The following is a 24249-nucleotide window of genomic DNA, read 5'->3' as shown; positions in this document are numbered from 1 at the left end:
TTCAGTGTCATGGCTTGCCCTCACACTGTTGCGCTCTGTACTCTCTGCAGCCCATGTTATGTATTGTCCCTGGAGAGATGTGTCATCATACCTTTGTATTTGTTGTAAGTTACTGGACTTCAAAATATAGTTTTATATTCCAGAATTTGTATCTGGGGTGAGTTGTTACACTGCAGTGCTCTGTTCTCCCTTTAAAGGTCTGATTACATATATCTCTGTGTATATTGTTAGTAGCAGCAGGAGTGTGAAATAAGGAGTTCTATTCCAGTATTGTAGCACTGTGAACTGGGGATATGTCCTCACACTGCTGTGCTCTGTTCTTGTTACAGACAGTGTTGGTATTTTACCTAGAAAAATTTTGAGTCATGCCTTTGTGTGTAGCAGGACTTGAGGTGCACTACTGGGGGCATGTCCTCACACTGCTGTGCTCTGAGCTCACTGCATTCTCCACAGCTCTTTCATTCTGCTTTCAGACAAGACTGTAGTAGGCTTCAGGATACATACTAAACTACAGTATTTTTTTGGACTATAAGGCGCATCGGATTATAAAGCGCACCATCAATAAATGCCTGCTAAAACATCTAGGTTCATATATAAGACGCACCGTATTATAAGGCGCACCTGATTATAAGGATAAATGACCACCAGGTGGCAGACCTGTGCACAGTTCAAGGCAGCTGTTGTCTGTAAGTGCGCACTCTCTGCACACACTCTAAAGGGGATAAAAGTCTACTTACCTTACCCTCTACTTACCCTTAGGCTTTTTGAATTTCAAACCTTTTTGAGACACTTTCCATAAATTTAAAAAACAGAGAGTCCTAAAAACATTTCCACATTAGAGGGATTAAGCTCTTGTTGCCGCTCGTCGTTTTTCGTTGCAACATATTAATCGCTTCTGGGAGCGCACAATCCGCAGTCTGTATTTGCTCGGCCTCAGTCATACGTGAAATTGTCATACTTGCCGCGCATGTTCTTAGTGCATCATTAAATTGCCCTTGACGAATCTCACGCGGAGCACATGACTGCAGACATGACTCCAGGCCTGCCACCAGCCGTAATGTGCAGGAGGTAACTAGTGTGTACAAGGAGTTTACATGAATATTTAGTAAAATTGTTCCCTGCGGATAAAAGGAATCATTTTAAAGGGATATTTCAGAGATTAATATTGATGACCTATCCTGTTGAAAAGGCACCAATAATTCAGGATCAGTACAGGATAAGTAATGTCATGTATATACACAGTGACTGCACCAGCAGCAGAATAGTGAGTGCAGCTCTGGAGTATAATACAGGATGTAACTCAGGATCAGTACAGGATAAGTAATGTCATGTATGTACACAGTGACTGCACCAGCAGCAGAATAGTGAGTGCAGCTCTGGGGTATAATACAGGATGTAACTCAGGATCAGTACAGGATAAGTAATGTCATGTATGTACACAGTGACTGCACCAGCAGCAGAATAGTGAGTGCAGCTCTGGGGTGTAACACAGGATGTAACTCAGGATCAGTACAGGATAAGTAATGTCATGTATGTACACAGTGACTGCACCAGCAGAATAGTGAGTGCAGCTCTGGAGTATAATACAGGATGTAACTCAGGATCAGTACAGGATAAGTAATGTCATGTATGTATACAGTGACTGCACCAGCAGAATAGTGAGTGCAGCTCTGGTGTATAATACAGGATGTAACTCAGGATCAGTACAGGATAAGTAATGTCATGTATGTACACAGTGACTGCACCAGCAGCAGAATAGTGAGTGCAGCTCTGGAGAATAGTACAGGATGTAACTCAGGATCAGTACAGGATAAGTAATGCCATGTATGTACATTCCTCACCATCATGGCTTGCTGTCAGTGAATGGAAAATCAGGTATACATGTGAACCCAAACAAATATTTAACTCCCTTTAAGGTTGGGTCTCTCCTGTACAGATGGAAGGTATGAGCTCATGGTACATGTAGGTGACCCCTTACACTGACCTCACTCAGTGTGGTGCTCGGGGTGTGTGAGATGAGAGGATTTATCAGGGAGATGTTCCCCTCCTCGATCACATTCCTGTGTAACATGTCATCCCTTTCAAAATGTGTACTGTAAATATTTAAAGGTTATTATTAATCCTGACATCTCGGGGGTCGGAGCGCAGAATAGCTGGTCAGCTGATACTGTAAATAGACAAAAATGAAGTATGAACCGAAATCCCGGGACACACCCCCCACGAAGAAGCCAGGGGTCACCCACTAGTTCTTAAGAAAACTGGAAAACCCCTTTAACAAGGCTGAGTCATTCCAGAATCATTTCTTTCTCCCTGCATTGAATATAATTTCCTCACTATTTGTGAGATCTCTGCTTGCTGTCAGTAAATGGGGCAGTGTCAGTTAATATTCATAGGCACAAACATGTTCGGAGCTGCTACTTTGTATCCAGTCTACTGTCCTCTGTGTGGTAAGCAGTGTGGGCTGCGGATATATACATCTTACCTGCACTGATACATTGTAACAAACTATCAGGGAAGAAGAGGAAGTTGTGTTTTTATATCTGGCAGAGTCCAAAACGACTGAAACAAATCTTCAGATGTGAGAAGTTTTAGATTTGTTATAATATGTGAAAAATAAACAATTCTTTACTTATCATGTGTAAGTGAGAAGACGTATCTAAACCTATCATGTGTGGTTAGATAGACTGTATCACACATGATGGGATTAGACATACAATTCACCAGGCAGTATTGCACAGGATAGGATTAGATACACAGCTCTGCAGTCAGTATCACACAGGATAGGATTAGATACACAGCTCAGCAGACAGTATCACACATGATAGGATTAGATACACAGCTCAGCAGACAGTATCACACAGGATAGGATTAGATACACAGCTCAGCAGACAGTATCACACAGGATAGGATTAGATACACAGCTCAGCAGCCAGTATCACATAGGATAGGATTAGATACACAGCTCAGCAGACAGTATCACACAGGATAGGATTAGATACATAGGTCAGCAGACAGTATCACACAGGATAGGATTAGATACACAGCTCAGCAGACAGTATCACACAGGATAGGATTAGATACATAGGTCAGCAGACAGTATCACACAGAATAGGATTAGATACATAGGTCAGCAGAAAGTATCACACAGGATAGGATTGGATACACAGCTCAGCAGTCAGTATCACCCAGGATAGGATTAGATACACAGCTCAGCAAACAGTATCCCACAGGATAGGATTAGATACACAGCTCAGCACACAGTATCAGACAGGATAAGATTAGATACACAGCCCAGCAGACTGTATCACACATGATGGGATTAGATACACAGCTCAGCACACAGTATCCCACAGGATAGGATTAGATACACAGCGCAGCACACAGTATCAGACAGGGTAGGATTAGATACACAGCTCAGCACACAGTATCCCACAGGATAGGATTAGATACACAGCTCAGCACACAGTATCGCACAGGATAGGATTAGATACACAGCTCTGCAGAACGTATCACACAGGATAGGATTAGATACACAGCTCAGCACACAGTACCGCACAGGATAGGATTAGATACACAGCTCTGCAGAACGTATCACACAGGATAGGATTAGATACACAGCTCAGCACACAGTACCGCACAGGATAGGATTAGATACACAGCTCAGCAGACAGTATCACACAGGATGGGATTAGATACACATCTCAGCAGACAGTATCACACAGGATGGGATTAGATACACATCTCAGCAGACAGTATCCCACAGGATAGGCTTAGATACACAGCTCAGCAGACAGTATCACACAGGATAGGATTAGATACATAGGTCAGCAGACAGTATCACACAGAATAGGATTAGATACATAGGTCAGCAGAAAGTATCACACAGGATAGGATTGGATACACAGCTCAGCAGTCAGTATCACCCAGGATAGGATTAGATACACAGCTCAGCAAACAGTATCCCACAGGATAGGATTAGATACACAGCTCAGCACACAGTATCAGACAGGATAAGATTAGATACACAGCCCAGCAGACTGTATCACACATGATGGGATTAGATACACAGCTCAGCACACAGTATCCCACAGGATAGGATTAGATACACAGCGCAGCACACAGTATCAGACAGGGTAGGATTAGATACACAGCTCAGCACACAGTATCCCACAGGATAGGATTAGATACACAGCTCAGCACACAGTATCGCACAGGATAGGATTAGATACACAGCTCTGCAGAACGTATCACACAGGATAGGATTAGATACACAGCTCAGCACACAGTACCGCACAGGATAGGATTAGATACACAGCTCTGCAGAACGTATCACACAGGATAGGATTAGATACACAGCTCAGCACACAGTACCGCACAGGATAGGATTAGATACACAGCTCAGCAGACAGTATCACACAGGATGGGATTAGATACACATCTCAGCAGACAGTATCACACAGGATGGGATTAGATACACATCTCAGCAGACAGTATCCCACAGGATAGGCTTAGATACACAGCTCGGCAGACAGTATCCCACAGGATAGGATTAGATACACAGCTCAGCAGGCAGTATCACACAGGATGGGATTAGATACACAGCTCAGCAGGCAGTATCACACAGGATGGGATTGGATACACAGCTCAGCAGCCAGTATCACGCAGGATGGGATTAGATACACAGCTCAGCAGGCAGTATCCCACAGGATAGGATTAGATACACAGCTCAGCAGACAGTATCACACAGGATAGGATTAGATACACAGCTCAGCAGGCAGTATCACACAGGATAGGATTAGATACACAGCTCAGCAGACAGTATCACACAGGATAGGATTAGATACACAGCTCAGCAGGCAGTATCACACAGGATGGGATTAGATACACAGCTCAGCAGGCAGTATCACACAGGATGGGATTGGATACACAGCTCAGCAGCCAGTATCACGCAGGATGGGATTAGATACACAGCTCAGCAGGCAGTATCCCACAGGATAGGATTAGATACACAGCTCAGCAGACAGTATCACACAGGATAGGATTAGATACACAGCTCAGCAGACAGTATCACACATGATATGATTAGATACACAGCTCAGCAGCCAGTATCACACAGGATAGGATTAGATACACAGCTCAGCAGACAGTATCACACAGGATAGGATTAGATACACAGCGCAGCACACAGTATCAGACAGGGTAGGATTAGATACACAGCTCAGCAGACAGTATCACACAGGATGGGATTAGATACACATCTCAGCAGACAGTATCACACAGGATGGGATTAGATACACATCTCAGCAGACAGTATCACACAGGATGGGATTAGATACACATCTCAGCAGACAGTATCCCACAGGATAGGCTTAGATACACAGCTCGGCAGACAGTATCCCACAGGATAGGATTAGATACACAGCTCAGCAGGCAGTATCACACAGGATGGGATTAGATACACAGCTCAGCAGGCAGTATCACACAGGATGGGATTGGATACACAGCTCAGCAGCCAGTATCACGCAGGATGGGATTAGATACACAGCTCAGCAGGCAGTATCCCACAGGATAGGATTAGATACACAGCTCAGCAGACAGTATCACACAGGATGGGATTTAGATACACAGCTCAGCAGACAGTATCACACAGGATAGGATTAGATACACAGCTCAGCAGGAAGTATCACACAGGATAGGATTAGATACACAGCTCAGCAGACAGTATCACACAGGATAGGATTAGATACACAGCTCAGCAGGCAGTATCACACAGGATAGGATTAGATACACAGCTCAGCAGGCAGTATCACACAGGATAGGATTAGATACACAGCTCAGCAGACAGTATCATACAGGATAGGATTAGATACACAGCTCAGCAGACAGTATCACACAGGATAGGATTAGATACACAGCTCAGCAGTCAGTATCACACAGGATAGGATTAGATACACAGCTCAGCAGGCAGTATCACACAGCATAGGATTAGATACACAGCTCAGCAGACAGTATCACACAGGATAGGATTAGATACACAGCTCAGCAGACAGTATCACACAGGAGAGGATTAGATACACAGCTCAGCAGGCAGTATCACACAGGATAGGATTAGATACACAGCTCAGCAGGCAGTATCACACAGCATAGGATTAGATACACAGCTCAGCAGGCAGTATCACACAGCATAGGATTAGATACACAGCTCAGCAGCCAGTATCACACAGGATAGGATTAGATACACAGTTCAGTAGACAGGACCCTGCTTTATATAAAGGTTTTTTAGGTTAGATACTTGGATTAGTTTGGTACAGAGCCGCACATAACCTTATCCACAGCTCTATTAAACATCCTGGGAAAAATCTGTAAAACTTGGGATTAGGACTTGGAGACAATACGTTGTGCTGTGACTGTGACGACCCTCCAGCTCTGCTCATTACCGCAGCCGTATCTAGCGCTGCCATCTCTGTCCCATGATGCTCTCTGAGCCGCCTCTTTATCCCACGTTCCCTCTTGGCTCTATAGACGCGGGTTTCTGCCATCAGTCGGACTTGGAGCGGTTCCTGCTTCGTAAGGAGGGAAAAGAAACTTCAGATGTGGAATCTGGAATTATCTGCGCTGCCACATGGTGCACATCATAATATCATAATACCGCCATACAGTGCAAAGATAATATCGCCATAAGTGGCCTGCATAATCTCACCCAGATAATCTTACACTAAGCACAACCCATATGATATGTCCATATAGTTCCTACAAAATTCTGCAATTGACTCTGTAAATAATACCGCTATCCCCCAGGACGGCCTTGGTTCCACTGTAGTAATCACTGATACTAAACTGATGCCTTGATTGTGGCCAGAGATATTACTGATTAGTGCTCATCTGTTATGTGGTCTATGAGCAAAGCAGTGTGAGGACACACACCCCCAGTGCACTTGGAGAAGCTACAGTTCTGGAATATTATTCCATCTTTCATAGTGCTGCTGCTACTAATAACATATGCATAGGTGTGATTACAGATCTCTCCAGGGACCATACCTAACACTGGCTGCAGAGAGTACAGAGCACAGCAGTGTGTGTATGTACAATCCTGGAATATAAATCCATATATAACAGTACTGCTGCTACTAACAACATACACAAATGTATGATTACACATCTCTCCAGTGATAAAACCTAACATGGTCTTCAAGTAGTGCAGTGCAGTGTGCACTTGGAGAAGATACAATCCTGGAATATAAATACATATATCATAGTCCTGCTGCTACTAACAATATACACAAAGGTATGATTACACATCTCTCCAGGGACAGTACCTAATACTGGTTGCAAAGAATGCAGCAGTGTTTGTACAGTACTGTAATTTAAATTAATATTTCACAGTCCTGCTGCTAATAACAACACACAAAACGTTATTATTACACATCTCTCCAGTGAAAATACCCAACACTGTCTATAGAGAGAACAGAGCACAGCAGTGTGAGGACCTATCCCAAGGGCACTTGGAGAAGCTACCATACTGGATTATAAATCCACATTTCACAGTCCTGCTTCTACTAATAACATACACAAAGGTATAAATGTACATTTCTCAAAGGACAGAACCTAACAATGGCTTCAGGGAGCCCAGTGGAGAAGATACAATCTTGGAAAATAAATCTATATTTCACAGTCCTGCTGCTACAACATACACAAATGTATTATACTTTTGATCACTCCAGGGACAATGTCGTATACTAGCTGCAGAGAGCACAGAGCACAGCAGTGTATGTACAATACTGGAATATACATTCATCTTTCACAGTTCAGAACTCCAGATCCAAGTGGTTACTCTGCGTTTTGTGGATTGTACAAAGTTGCAAAAACATAGCTGTCTTTTTCAAGAAACAGCGCCACATCTGCCCTCAGGTTGTGTGTGGTATTGCAGTTTAGCTACATTCACTTGAATGGGTCTGACCTGCAGTACCAGACACACCCCACGTACTGGTGTGGCGCATTTTTATTGCCCGGAATACAATGTAGAGAGACTCCTTATAATAAGTATATATTGGGGATGTTCCCTATATCTGTATAGTTCATGTCCTGTGCCTGGATATAACATCTCTATATAATACCTACTGGGACGTGGTCCCGCTGACCCAGACACTGCAATTGCTTCCAATTACCGATGCATCAAACACCGGGAACACCACTGTGGTGCGCCCCTTTAAGGCGAGACACCCCGGCAGAGGGATGGGCTGCAGAAATACACGACGGCATCTGCCAAAAAACATAAGATCTAGACTCAACAGCTGAGAGCACAGAGCGGCCAATTACAGCCCACACACACACACTCCTCGAGACTTTCCCAAAGTGCGGTCACATCAGGGTACGGAGCGCTAGACCGCCTCCCCGAGCGTGACCGCCGGCTGCCCGCGGATAAGGAGCGCTCCTTACGTGACTCTCTTCTGCGCTGTCTACACAGTTACACATCAATGTAGTCTCAATGTTGGAACATTGACCTTCAGAGCCAAGGACTGATGTTCAGAGATGTCAATCACAATGTCAGACCGGGGGGTATATAGCAGGATATTAAAATCTAGCACCCAACACTGCTTTCCCTGAGCCTGCTGTCTAGACTGTGACTAATGATGAGTCCGGAAACTAATTAGAACATCCCCTCTAGTGGTTCCACCTCTCCTGTAGTCTACATCCCATCTATACAGAACATGTATAAGTAGCAGCAGGACTGTGAAACGACAATTAACCACGGCGTGTCCTCACACTGCTGTGCTCTGTACTTTTTGTATTGAACTGCAGACAGTGTAGAATATTGTTCCTGGAGGGAAGTGTAATCATACCTTTATGGATGTCGTTAGTAGCAACAGGACTATAAAAAAAGAAAAAATAGCTTTACCGGGAATATTCCTGTACAGGGTTGTGTTCAACAAAGATATGATTACACATCTCTCCGGGGACAATGGGTAACACTGGCTATAAAGAGCACAGGGCACAGCAGTGTAAGGACACAGCCCCAGTGTAGAAGGTAAAATTCTAAATTGTAAGTCCATATATCACAGCCCTGCTGCTACTGACAACATACACAAAGATATGATTCCACATATCTCTGGGTATAATATGTAACATTGGCTACAGAGAGGACAGGGCACAGCAGTGTAAGGACACAGCCCCCTTGCAGAAGGTAAAATTCTGAAATGTAAATCCATATTTCACAGTCCTGCTGCTACTGACAACATACACAAAGGTATGATTACACATCTCTCCGGGGACAATGGGTAACACTGGCTATAAAGAGCACAGGGCACAGCAGTGTAAGGACACAGCCCCAGTGCAGAAGGTAAAATTCGGAAATGTAAATCCATACTTCACAGCCCTGCTGCTACTGACAAGATGCACAAAAGTATGATTACACATCTCTCCGGGGATAATATGTAAGACTGGCGACAGAGAGGACAGGGCACAGCAGTGTAAGGACACAGCCCCCTTGCAGAAGGTAAAATTCTGAAATGTAAATCCATATTTCACAGTCATTCTGCTACACAAAGGAACATTGGCTACAGAGAGCACAGAGCACAGCAGTGTGAGGACAGAGCCCCAGTACAGAAGTGAAAATTCAGAATAAAAATGTATATATCATAGACCTGCCTCTACTGAAAACCTACACAAAGGTATGAGTACAAATTTCTTCAGGGAACACAGCAGTGTGAGGACATAACCCCAGTACAAAGGTATAATTACACAACTGCCCAGGGACAATACATAACACTGTCAGACTGATGACAGATTCCCTTTAAGCTTTGAGTGACGGGTTCAGCTCCATCCATACGTCGTATTCCCTAACAATGACCTCTGATGCCCCTTATGTAGATGTTTACAGAAGATTCCGCCGGCTCTGTCCTCAGGTTTACCCCATGGACCCCTTATATTGGACAGCACTATAAATATCCACCAAATAACAAGATATTTACTCCAGAACAAAGACTTTCCCGATGGAGTATTGTTTCCTGTTCCACTGTCTTGTCAACAAGTTGACAGGATTTAGTCCGTTTCCTGGGAAGATGTCTAAGCGGAGCCGGCTCACGGTTGGAAATGTTTTTGGAAATCTTTGCATAGGAAGTCACCCCCCTTCCCCCCTCTGTCACCCAGACTGACAGGCACTACTGATGTCCTCCGCTCCCATATACACATGGCAGGATAATGGCAGGAAGGGGTTATTTTGCTGATGGGTAAATGGAACATTCCTTGGCTCTGTGGATTTAAAGGTGAGGTTGTTATCTGCTTTAAAGTCAAGTCTGCCATAGGTATTATGATCCATATTACTTCCACATAGAACAGGATCTGAATATAGAGCTGATTGTATTCTATGGGCTCACTTTAATACCCAGGATTCTCTAGTGGCCACATTCACCCCATAGATATCGGTGCAGCCAAAAAGTTCAACATCCAGAACCGAACATATTCTATAGATCATATTCTGCTCAGCCAGGTGCAGTCTTGTTTACAGAATTATTATACATCTACTTAATAAAATAGCGGGAATATGAAAGCACCGCCCCTGAGGAACTGCACATGTCCTACTAGGAAAGGTATGGGAGAGAATATGTAAAATTTCATAGGATTTTCTTCTGATGTTTGCTGCGATTTCTGACTTGAGACATATCTGTTGAAAAAAAAATGCAGAGGAAGAAGTCACCCCTGGGCCTAGGCAGCTATAAGCCCCTCAAATACACTGATGGCACTTTCAAGATTTCAATATGAAGTCATAACAATATTCCATTGGAGGTGACCATATTGCCTTTTATAGTTATCAGTGGAGCCAGAAAATCCAAATTCCAGGTACATGGCATGTTACAGTGTTATCAGAAGTTCTGAAATAAACCTAAAGATGCATACCAACTTCTAGGTCATAAATAATGGGGTTTAAATGCCCGACCCCTGAGGACTTCTCATCCCAGAGATCCAAGTTCAATTTCCAGGTTATATAATACACATCCATGTGCATGGCACGTTAGTCTTCTCAAACTTGACGTTTTGATACAAGCCTCAAGCCCCATTTCTTAGAAGATATTATTATTATTAAGATTGGCCATTAATACCCCACCCCTGAGGAGCTTCCCTATCTGGGAATCCAAGGTCAATTTCCAGGTTATATGCTGCATTCCCGGGTGCATGGCATGTTACAAAATATAAAGTTCTGATACATTGAAACATGCCATTCCCCTGTGTGTCGTATATAACCTGGAAATTGACCAGGTAGGAAAGATCCTCAGGGGTGGGGTTTAGATTGCTCTTTATTTATCTAGGAACTAGGAATTGGTAGATATCTAGAGGATGGTTTCAAAACTTTGAAGTTCTTACACACTATTATGTGTCATGCACCTGGATGTGTAGTACATAATCTGGAAATTGAATTTGAATTCCAGGGTAGGGAAGATCCTCAGGGGTTGAGCAAACATTCACTATTATTTATCAAAGGTTGGTATGGATATTAAGGCTTGTTACAAAACTTCAAGTTCTGATATACTGTGATGTTCCAAGGACCTGGGTGTGAAACTTAGAACCTGGAAATTGAACTTGGATTCCCTGGTAGGAAAGTTCCACAGTGTTGAGGCATACATGCCCTATTATTTATCTATTAGAAGATGGTTTGGATAAATAATGGAGCTTGTATGCCCCACCTTTGAGGCTCTTCCCTACCCTGGAATCCAAATTCAATTTCCAGGTTATATACTGCATATCCATGTGCATTGCACATTACATTGATGTTTTGCAACAAGCCTCAATATCCATACCATCTTCTAATACATAACGGGACATGTATGCTCCACCCCTGAGAATCTTCTCTACCCAGGTATCCATTTAACTTTCCAGGTGTATAAGAACTTTACAGACTTACCAACTTTTAGGTTAAAAATAAAGGAGACTCTAAGCCCCGCCCCTGAGGAACTTCCTTAACCAGGAGTTCTCAGTTTATGACCCAGGAAAGCAAAATTTGGTACGATTTCTTGGAACTATTGCCAATATATATCCAGCCAACCAGAATCAGCATGCGCTTTGTGCCCCAGAATGTTCCCAAGTGGACCCCAAAGGTGCTTATAACACCAGTATAATAATTAGTAAAAAGCAAGTGGGTCCCTGTGACAGATTTTACATTGGGATCCAGGAGCTTTCAAACAGGTCATGTAACCCAAAATAAAGTCTTAGCAAACCAAAAACTTCACACAGCTGAGGGTTTGTAACTGTCGCATCCAGTCTAGGCAGAGATCTGCTAAAATCAACAGCACTTAGCTCTTTCCTGTCCTGATACTGAGTAGCACAGAGGATTGTAAAGACTGGAGAGAACTGTAACAAACCCACAGCTGTGAGAACAGTTATTCTCAACAATGCTCCCATTCACTGACAGCAAGCTGAGATCTTGAAAATTGTAAAAAAACAAAACAAAAAAAAACACACATTTGAGGTGAAATCTTGAATGTGATAAACTGACTGGCGGAAGGGTTAACCTGCGAGCTCCTGGTGACATTTCACGAGATGACTGAGTTGGCGCTACTAATGAGCAGAAAGTTTTGTACCTTGGCTCTCTGTAAGTGGGCGGATAGATTAGCGACACAATCTCGCCTTTTCACACCCCTATCTCCAGAGCCCCGAACGCGGGGAGGAAATGAATGTTCTAATCCGCAGGGTTCACAGGACGCAGAGTGTGGGAGTGGGAACACGGGAAGAAATTGCTTTTACTTGTCGTGTAATCTTTACTTATGGGAAGGAATTTGAGTGGAAAATATATTATTATTTTAAAGGGTGTATTATATGTGTGAGGTATATACCATATATAGCACTCCTACCTCTACTACAGTAATGGAGGAACACTCTCCATGGGATCCACTATGGTTATACATCAATTTTACCCCTTAAAGGGACTGTGTCATCATATTTTGTCCCTTTAAACTGTTCCATGGGTATTTTATGAAATGTTCTTGAATTCCATCTGTAATGTGAATTGTCGCCCATTTACTTATAACAAAAAATCTCCTCTAAAATCAAGTGACAGCAGAAAAGAGTCACATTTTACATGAGATGAGTCACCAGGGCAACAGGGGGAGTGTCACTTCAGACCCCACCATCTTTTGTTGTATAGTACAAAATATGCATGTGTATCATGCTGAAGATTCAGAATCCCATCTTTTAAATCACACCAGGCTTATGGTTTTGTGGTCTACAGAACCAAACATATGGACAGTTTAAGACCTAGTTGGCGATGTGAGCTGCAGATAAATATTCAGTTTGTTCCTCTTTTGGTAACTTTCGTCACACGTAACCACTAGTCTGAGGAGAAGTGTGAAAGATGAGATTCTTATCTTTAATATGACAGCAGCAGTATGTTTTTAGACCCAATAGAATTCACCTTTCCCTAAAGTCTCTAAAACTTTACTCATCTCAGTTAAATATGACTCTTCTCTGCTCATTTTCATGCGACTCTGGAGTTGATTCCACATAAAAGAAGCAATTCTAGAAATGACATTTCATCTTCTACCTGAAGGGGATGGTACTATAATGGACTAAAATCTGGTGACCAGTTCCCTTTTTTAAGAGAATCCATTTTCGTATACCTTGACAATAGTAGAGAGCAATTACATACAAGGTCTCTCACTGTTCTTTCTTGAATTGCACAGATATCTTGTCTTGAATGGACACTATGAGATGCCTCATTTGCCCTGCAGGGGGGCATATTGTACACCTAGGAGAAGGTTTACTCATAGATCAACACTAACCCTTAGGTCATGAATCGCTAGTGAGAGATCGACCAAACTCTCCTTTAACGATCATAGCTCTCATAATAAAGGGTTTTTCTCAGTTTTTTGGTGCCATGTCTTTAGTTAGTACTGCAATACTTTTTTGGCAAATATGTAAACTGTGTTAAAGGGGTTGTCCAATTTATTATTAATGGATGTGATGGTCACCTGCTAAAAAAGGGAGCGTGTTTTGTCCTCAAATATGGGAGTTTTATAACAAAAATGGGGGAGCAATTTGGAAAAGTTGTGATGTGCAAAAGTTGGCACAGTCACGCTCTGTTTCTGCTGAGGTCAGCAGTGAGGCCTGTGATCGACTACAGCTATGACAAGGCCCAAAATGGACGTCTATTTCAGAAGGGCAAAGAAAGCGGAGTAGGAACTAAAACCAGAACCGCTACCACTGAAGCCCCTCTGCTGCACCCTCACAATAGATAATCTAGACAATCCCTTTAATATCACTGTATAATATAGGTACATAAGGGTAGAGATCTAGAGCACCGTATCTGTGCTACCCATAGCAACCAATCACAGCACAGCTCCCATCTTTCAAGACCCCATTACAAAATTAAAACTGCGCTGTGATTGGATGGTACTTCCTGTAGTCCGTATCCTATAATTTTTCTTTATTTTCAATACCTTTGCTTGCTGATGTTTACCTCTAGGGGCCATTATCCGTGTCTGTACAGTATTGGTTGTCACCCATCTTTACCTCACATAGAGGCGCCTCTTCAGTTTTTCAGTAATAAGGTCCTAGTATTTTCCTCTGGAAAGTCTAATTAGTAAAGTGCGTTCATTCCAGAGACGGAGATGTCACGCTCTAATAATAGGCACCACATTTTTCAGCACAAACCTAAGGGCGGGGAAGTTGTGTGGAAGTGTGGGTTGTTAATGGTGACAATTCCAGATGAATCCAATTTTTCGGATTATTTAATTCCTTTTTTTTTTTTTTAACAAAGACTGCGAGAATGTGTCCCATAATGGTTCCCAGCTCTGTTCTAATGAGAATCACTCTCACAGGGGGGATTTATAATAATATTTTCAGTTTTATTTAAAAAAAAAACACAAACTCGTTGCCGAAAAGTCACAAAAATATTCATTATGTAAAGTAAAACAGATGGCGCCTGAGGACCCCACAGATGGAGCTGTGAGGGGGACAATGTAGCTTTGGGTATATAATATATGCCTAGCAATTAGCTAATATGCGTATATATATATTAATATAAAAAAGTGGTGACTCTGCTAAAAAGTTATAATAATCTAAAATCCGACTAAATTTCACCATTACAATAGTGACCCCAACAGGCCATTAATCATCACTACATGGCACATACAAACCGTGTAGTAGTTTCTTTACGAAACCTTTGTGAGACTAAGGATTCTTTGTATCTGTGCATTTTGTCAAACGTTTTATATTATTCATGGTTTTTCATCTTACTGGAGCATCCGCTTAATAGTTGATTTTAAGCATTATGAGGATAGTAATTACTGGGCTTTTAGAGATATGGTTTTCAGTAACTCCACCAACAGAATAGTGAGTGCAGCTCTGGAGTATTACACTAAAGGATGTAACTCAGGATCAGTACAGGATAAGTAATGTCACGTATGTACACAGTGACTGCACCAGCAGCAGAATAGTGAGTGCAGCTCTGGAGTATAATACAGGATGTAACTCAGGATCAGTACAGGATAAGTAATGTCATGTATGTACAGTGACTGCACCAGCAGCAGAATAGTGAGTGCAGCTCTGGGGTATAATACAGGATGTAACTCAGGATCAGTACAGGATAAGTAATGTCATGTATGTACACAGTGACTGCACCAGCAGCAGAATAGTGAGCGCAGCTCTGGAGTATAATACAGGATGTAACTCAGGCTCAGTACAGGATAAGTAATGTCATGTATGTACACAGTGACTGCACCAGCAGCAGAATAGTGAGTGCAGCTCTGGAGTATAATACAGGATGTAACTCAGGATCAGTACAGGATAAGTAATGTCATGTATGTACACAGTGACTGCACCAGCAGCAGAATAGTGAGTGCAGCTCTGGGGTATAATACAGGATGTAACTCAGGATCAGTACAGGATAAGTAATGTCATGTATGTACACAGTGACTGCACCAGCAGCAGAATAGTGAGTGCAGCTCTGGGGTATAATACAGGATGTAACTCAGGATCAGTACAGGATAAGTAATGTCATGTATGTACACAGTGACTGCACCAGCAGCAGAATAGTGAGCGCAGCTCTGGAGTATAACACTACAGGATAAACAGTAAGAGATGGGAAGTGATTGGTAGCTGTTGGCAATGGATCCCCTTTTATTGACCATTGTGTCGGTCTATCTCTCCTACGCGTATATACTGTATATCGCTCTGTGGCTCATGATTTCATGCTCTATAGCTTCCCCATCCATGTGGCTGTGCAGAGGCGCAGTCTGGACCCCAGGCACCGCATCATCGCACAGAACAGGACACATAATGATTCTCTCCTTGCTAAATTACATCCGGACATGATGATTCATGACTACTGCAGTACACATCCATAATCTGGTTTATACCACTGCAGAATTATACTGCGAGTTATTTACTGGAACATTGTATTATGTGTAATGGATTGTAAGATACAAGAAGAACAAGTGCCGAGTCACCTCTAAACTGGGGGGAAACATAGAGGTGCACATACATCATCACACTGTATTATTATACAGATTCTGTTATATCCATAGGGGGCAGTATTATAGTAGTTATATTCTTGTACATAGGGGGCAGTATTATAGTAGTTATATTCTTGTACATAGGGGGCAGTATTATAGTAGTTATATTCTTGTACATAGGGGGAAGTATTATAGTAGTTATATTCTTGTACATAGGGGGCAGTATTATAGTAGTTATATTCTTGTACATAGGGGGCAGTATTATAGTAGTTATATTCTTGTACATAGGGGGAAGTATTATAGTAGTTATATTCTTGTACATAGGGGGCAGTATTATAGTAGTTATATTCTTGTACATAGGGGCAGTATTATAGTAGTTATATTCCTGTACATAGGGGGCAGTATTATAGTAGTTATATTCTTGTACATAGGGGGCAGTATTATAGTAGTTATATTCCTGTACATAGGGGGGCAGTATTATAGTAGTTATATTCTTGTACATAGGGGGCAGTATTATAGTAGTTATATTCTTGTACATAGGGGGCAGTATTATAGTAGTTATATTCTTGTACATAGGGGGAAGTATTATAGTAGTTATATTCTTGTACATAGGGGGCAGTATTATAGTAGTTATATTCTTGTACATAGGGGGCAGTATTATAGTAGTTATATTCTTGTACATAGGGGGCAGTATTATAGTAGTTATATACTTGTACATAGGGGGCAGTATTATAGTAGTTATATTCTTGTACATAGGGGCAGTATTATAGTAGTTATATTCCTGTACATAGGGGGCAGTATTATAGTAGTTATATTCTTGTACATAGGGGGCAGTATTATAGTAGTTATATTCCTGTACATAGGGGGGCAGTATTATAGTAGTTATATTCTTGTACATAGGGGGCAGTATTATAGTAGTTATATTCTTGTACATAGGGGGCAGTATTATAGTAGTTATATTCTTGTACATAGGGGCAGTATTATAGTAGTTATATTCTCGTACATAGGGGGCAGTATTATAGTAGTTATATTCTTGTACATAGGGGCAGTATTATAGTAGTTATATTCTCGTACATAGGGGGCAGTATTATAGTAGTTATATTCTTGTACATAGGGGGCAGTATTATAGTAGTTATATTCTTGTACATAGGGGGCAGTATTAAAGTTGTTATAGTCATGTACATAGGGGGCAGTATTATAGTAGTTATATTCTTGTACATAGGGGGCAGTATTAAAGTTGTTATATTCTTGTACATAGGGGGCAGTATTATAGTAGTTATATTCTTGTACATAGGGGCAGTATTATAGTAGTTATATTCTTGTACATAGGGGGCAGTATTATAGTAGTTATATTCCTGTACATAGGAGGCAGTATTATAGTAGTTATATTCTTGTACATAGGGGGCAGTATTATAGTAGTTATATTCTTGTACATAGGGGGCAGTATTATAGTAGTTATATTCTTGTACATAGGGGGCAGTATTATAGTAGTTATATTCTTGTACATAGGGGCAGTATTATAGTAGTTATATTCTTGTACATAGGGGGCAGTATTAAAGTTGTTATAGTCATGTAAATAGGAGCACTGCTCCTGGAGCAGCATTGTAATTGTCATATGTTATAGAAATTGCTTCACTCTGTTTCTAACCAGCTCTTTCATCTTTCCATTCAGACTCTTTAAGAAATGTGCAGTCAGTGAATCATGGCCCCAGGTCCTCCCCTGCGGAGTTCAGCTCTACCCATCACCTGCTCAGGGAACGGAAGTCGTCTGCTCCCTCTCACTCCAGTCAGCCCACGCTGTTCACGTTTGAACCTTCATCAAACCACATGCATCAGACAACACTGTCAGCGAGCGCTCCCCAGGACTACCTGTTCCTTCACCAATGTATGAGCCGAAAGACGGAGAATATGAGGTAAGTCCTTGATCCATAAATGGACCACCGGATGGTGGAAGTTATTACCCATGCTTTCATGGTGTTTGTGGCCTTATAACTCTGAGCTATGGGCAATGACTGAAGCCTGGGTGCATTGTCTATTGCAGATTTGGGTAATCCGAAATCCACTGCTTGTCTTGCGCTGCTTCTCCTCTCCTCCACCATGCTTTACACTGCATCTGTTTTGGTTTTAGTTTGTTGAATTTTTCAGGATTTGTTTTCTATATTTCAGAAGCGCCAGTTTCTCACAAGCCACGCGGTCCTCCTTTTTCATGCGTAGTGACACGGCCGTGCAGAAGCTGGCCCAGGGCTATGGACACTGTGTGAATGGAGTGACTAGTCAGGTCCATGGTTTCTACAGTTTACCAAAACCCAGACGGCTCAGTTCTGAGCTGAGGGACAGCGCCTATGATCTCCCCCGGAGCTTCGGCTCAGACACTCCTACCAAGTCAAGCCTTACTGCACTAGAGTCTGAGAGCGAGGACGTTTACACCTACAAGACTCCCAGCAACGCTCTGTGTAAAGAGTTTGGGGACCTTTCCACTGACTCCTATGACCTTCCTGGGACTCCGCATTCAGTTTATCAAATACCAAGGACCTTTACATTGGATAAGAACCATAATGCATTAGGTTTAGCCTCTAATGATTTCCACAATGCTCCTCCTCCAAGGCCCCCAAAACCAGGTCAAACAGAAATGCGCTGGGGAAGTCCTCAACAGAGTAATGGGGACAATATTGGGCTTGTATCTGTCAACATTCCAAGGAGGAACACATTACCAGCCATGGAAAACCGGCGGCATCGAGGTAAGAAAGGAAGAGAGTCTGGTAATCAGCTGTAACAAAGTGTACAAGAATATAACAATAATATAACTACTATAATACTGCCCCTATGTACAGGAATATAACTGCTATAATACTGCCCCCTATGTACAAGAATATAACTACTATAATACTGCTCCCTATGTACAAGAATATAACTACTATAATACTGCCCCTATGTACAAGAATATAACTATTATAATACTGCCCCCTATGTACAAGAATATAACTACTATAATAATTCCCCCTATGTACAAGAATATAACTACTATAATACTGCCCCTATGTACAAGAATATAACTACTATAATACTGCCCTCTATGTACAAGAATATAACTACTATAATACTGCCCCCCTATGTACGAGAATATAACTACTATAATACTGCCCCCTATGTACAAGAATATAACTACTATAATACTGCCCCCTATGTACGAGAATATAACTACTATAATACTGCCCCCTATGTACAAGAATATAACTACTATAATACTGCCCCCCTATGTACGAGAATATAACTACTATAATACTGCCCCCCTATGTACAGGAATATAACTACTATAATACTGCCCCCTATGTACAAGAATATAACTACTATAATACTGCCCCCTATGTACAAGAATATAACTACTATAATACTGCTCCTATGTACAAGAATATAACTACTATAATACTGCCCCCCTATGTACGAGAATATAACTACTATAATACTGCCCCCCTATGTACAGGAATATAACTACTATAATACTGCCCCCTATGTACAAGAATATAACTACTATAATACTGCCCCCTATGTACAAGAATATAACTACTATAATACTGCTCCTATGTACAAGAATATAACTACTATAATACTGTCCCCTATGTACAAGAATATAACTACTATAATACTGCCCCCTATGTACAGGAATATAACTACTATAATACTGCTCCCTATGTACAGGAATATAACTACTATAATACTGCCCCCTATGTACAAGAATATAACTACTATAATACCTCCTTCTATGTACAAGAATATAACCACTATAATACTGCCCCCTATGTACAGGAATATAACTACTATAATACTGCTCCCTATTTTTTTCCTGATTTGTGCAGCATCTTCCTGTGAAGCTTATGACTATCCTCACCTTGGAGATTTTAGCACGGAGCAGTCTGTGGAGTCAATCAATGATGGGTTCAACTCATATCTTGTGAGTAAATTACTGTAATATCTTATTTACTGAACAGTAAGCACGGAGCTTGCACTCTGAGTGCTACATGCCAACTACTGTTAACTCTTCCGATAGCCCTAAATTTATGAGAAAGCCCTGGCAAGTCTGGACCTGGAAACAAGATGGAACTTACTTATTCCCAACTGACAGTGAGAAGTGTCATTCTCCACTAGGGGGAGCTCTGAGGCCTGCTGCCTACTGTATAGAGCTCCCTCTAGTGGTGACAGCCATTGTTGTTTAATTTATGTCTCTCCATGGGTTTTTATTTTGCTTTTTAAAAAAAAAAAAAAAAGAATAACTTTGGCATAAAATTAAAAAATATAAAATGGAGCTGATTGTTCAATGTATAACATGTTTGGCATCCAAAAACCTTGACTCAATTTTTAATTTAGCAAACAAAGTGCTCCATGACGCGCTCTGAGAGTGCGGATTCTGAGGACAACTACGTGCCCATGAACCCCGGCTCCTCATCTCAGTTCACCCCTGAGAAGCAGAATGACAATGCCCAGAGTGTGTACATCCCCATGAGCCCCGGGCCGCATCACTTTGACTTCCTGGGGTTCTCTTCTGCCACCCTCCCTGCCCGCAAAGGAAGCACGGCCTCCTTGTGCCAGCGGCCAACCAGGGTCAGCGACATCCAGCCTCCGCCTGTCAACCGCAACCTCAAGCCAGATAGGAAAGGTGAGCGGCTTTATGGAGGTTGTGTAATAGCAAGAGAGGTGTGAGCCGGGATCTGACCCCTTATATTCCTCCCATTCACCGCCCTCATCTACTCACCCAGCGACTGCACTGACCTACTCACCCAGCGACTGCACTGACCATCCACCGCCCTCATCTACTCACCCAGCGACTGCACTGACCATCCACCGCCCTCATCTACTCACCCAGCAACTGCACTGACCATCCACCGCCCTCATCTACTCACCCAGCGACTGCACTGACCATCCACCGCCCTCATCTACTCACCCAGCGACTGCACTGACCATCCACCGCCCTCATCTACTCACCCAGCCACTGCACTGACCATCCACCGCCCTCATCTACTCACCCAGCGACTGCACTGACCATCCACCGCCCTCATCTACTCACCCAGCGACTGCACTGACCATCCACCGCCCTCATCTACTCACCCAGCGACTGCACTGACCTACTCACCCAGCGACTGCACTGACCATCCACCGCCATCATCTACTCACCCAGCGACTGCACTGACCATCCACCGCCCTCATCTACTCACCCAGCGACTGCACTGACCATCCACCGCCATCATCTACTCACCCAGCGACTGCACTGACCATCCACCGCCCTCATCTACTCACCCAGCGACTGCACTGACCATCCACCGCCCTCATCTACTCACCCAGCGACTGCACTGACCATCCACCGCCCTCATCTACTCACCCAGCGACTGCACTGACCATCCACCGCCCTCATCTACTCACCCAGCGACTGCACTGACCATCCACCGCCCTCATCTACTCACCCAGCGACTGCACTGACCATCCACCGCCCTCATCTACTCACCCAGCGACTGCACTGACCTACTCACCCAGCGACTGCACTGACCATCCACCGCCATCATCTACTCACCCAGCGACTGCACTGACCTACTCACCCAGCGACTGCACTGACCATCCACCGCCCTCATCTACTCACCCAGCGACTGCACTGACCATCCACCGCCCTCATCTACTCACCCAGCGACTGCACTGACCATCCACCGCCCTCATCTACTCACCCAGCGACTGCACTGACCATCCACCGCCTTCATCTACTCACCCAGCGACTGCACTGACCATCCACCGCCCTCATCTACTCACCCAGCGACTGCACTGACCTACTCACCCAGTGACTGCACTGACCATCCACCGCCCTCATCTACTCACCCAGCGACTGCACTGACCATCCACCGCCCTCATCTACTCACCCGGCCACTGCACTGACCATCCACCGCCCTCCTCTACTCACCCAGCGACTGCACTGACCATCCACCGCCATCATCTACTCACCCAGCGACTGCACTGACCATCCACCGCCCTCATCTACTCACCCAGCCACTGCACTGACTATCCACCGCCCTCATCTACTCCCCCAGCCACTGCACTGACTATCCACCGCCCTCATCTACTCACCCAGCGACTGCACTGACCATCCACCACCCTCATCTACTCACCCAGCCACTGCACTGACCATCCACCGCCCTCATCTACTCACCCAGCCACTGCACTGACCATCCACCGCCCTCATCTACTCACCCAGCGACTGCACTGACCTACTCACCCAGCGACTGCACTGACCATCCACCACCCTCCTCTACTCACCCAGCGACTGCACTGACCATCCACCACCCTCATCTACTCACCCGGCCACTGCACTGACCATCCACCGCCCTCATCTACTCACCCAGCCACTGCACTGACCATCCACCGCCCTCATCTACTCACCCAGCCACTGCACTGACCATCCACCGCCCTCATCTACTCACCCAGCCACTGCACTGACCATCCACCGCCCTCATCTACTCACCCAGCGACTGCACTGACCATCCAGCACCCTCATCTACTCACCCAGCGACTGCACTGACCATCCAGCACCCTCATCTACTCACCTAGCGACTGCACTGACCATCCACCGCCCTCATCTACTCACCCAGCGACTGCACTGACCATCCACCGCCCTCATCTACTCACCCAGCGACTGCACTGACCATCCACCGCCCTCATCTACTCACCCAGCCACTGCACTGACCATCCACCGCCCTCATCTACTCACCCAGAGACTGCACTGACCTACTCACCCAGCGACTGCACTGACCATCCACCGCCCTCATCTACTCACCCAGAGACTGCACTGACCTACTCACCCAGCGACTGTACTGACCATCCACCACCCTCATCTACTCACCCAGTGACTGCACTGACCATCCACCGCCTTCATCTACTCACCCAGCCACTGCACTGACCATCCACCTCCCTCATCTACTCACCCAGCGACTGCACTGACCATCCACCACCCTCATTTACTCACCCAGCGACTGCACTGACCATCCACCACCCTCATCTACTCACCCGGCCACTGCACTGACCATCCACCGCCCTCATCTACTCACCCAGCCACTGCACTGACCATCCACCGCCCTCATCTACTCACCCAGCGACTGCACTGACCATCCACCGCCCTCATCTACTCACCCAGCCACTGCACTGACCATCCACCGCCCTCATCTACTCACCCAGCCACTGCACTGACCATCCACCGCCCTCATCTACTCACCCAGTGACTGCACTGACCATCCACCGCCCTCATCTACTCACCCAGTGACTGCACTGACCATCCACCGCCCTCATCTACTCACCCAGCCACTGCACTGACCATCCACCGCCCTCATCTACTCACCCAGCCACTGCACTGACCATCCACCGCCCTCATCTACTCACCCAGCGACTGCACTGACCATCCACCGCCCTCATCTACTCACCCAGCGACTGCACTGACCATCCACCGCCCTCATCTACTCACCCAGCGACTGCACTGACCATCCACCGCCCTCATCTACTCACCCAGAGACTGCACTGACCTACTCACCCAGCGACTGCACTGACCATCCACCACCCTCATCTACTCACCCAGTGACTGCACTGACCATCCACCGCCTTCATCTACTCACCCAGCCACTGCACTGACCATCCACCTCCCTCATCTACTCACCCAGCGACTGCACTGACCATCCACCACCCTCATTTACTCACCCAGCGACTGCACTGACCATCCACCACCCTCATCTACTCACCCGGCCACTGCACTGACCATCCACCGCCCTCATCTACTCACCCAGCC

The 24249-nt window shown here is 44.3% G+C and overlaps 1 protein-coding gene across 1 annotated transcript in view; it reads left to right on the top strand.

Annotated features, from left to right (window-relative positions):
• The window catches only part of GAB2 (GRB2 associated binding protein 2), a 112129-nt gene that overhangs the window by 79368 nt on the left and 8512 nt on the right, over nt 1-24249 (top strand). The window contains exons 3-6 of the mRNA XM_072133976.1: nt 18115-18355; nt 18609-19180; nt 20297-20391; nt 20805-21093. Coding sequence (XP_071990077.1) covers nt 18115-18355; nt 18609-19180; nt 20297-20391; nt 20805-21093 — 1197 coding nt within the window. The remainder of the gene's footprint in view (nt 1-18114; nt 18356-18608; nt 19181-20296; nt 20392-20804; nt 21094-24249) is intronic.

Source organism: Engystomops pustulosus, chromosome 2 (genome assembly GCF_040894005.1).
Source record: "Engystomops pustulosus chromosome 2, aEngPut4.maternal, whole genome shotgun sequence".
Classification (NCBI taxonomy): domain Eukaryota; kingdom Metazoa; phylum Chordata; class Amphibia; order Anura; family Leptodactylidae; genus Engystomops; species Engystomops pustulosus.
Note: the sequence above shows the minus strand (reverse complement) of the source record. Positions and strands in the feature narration are given on the sequence as shown.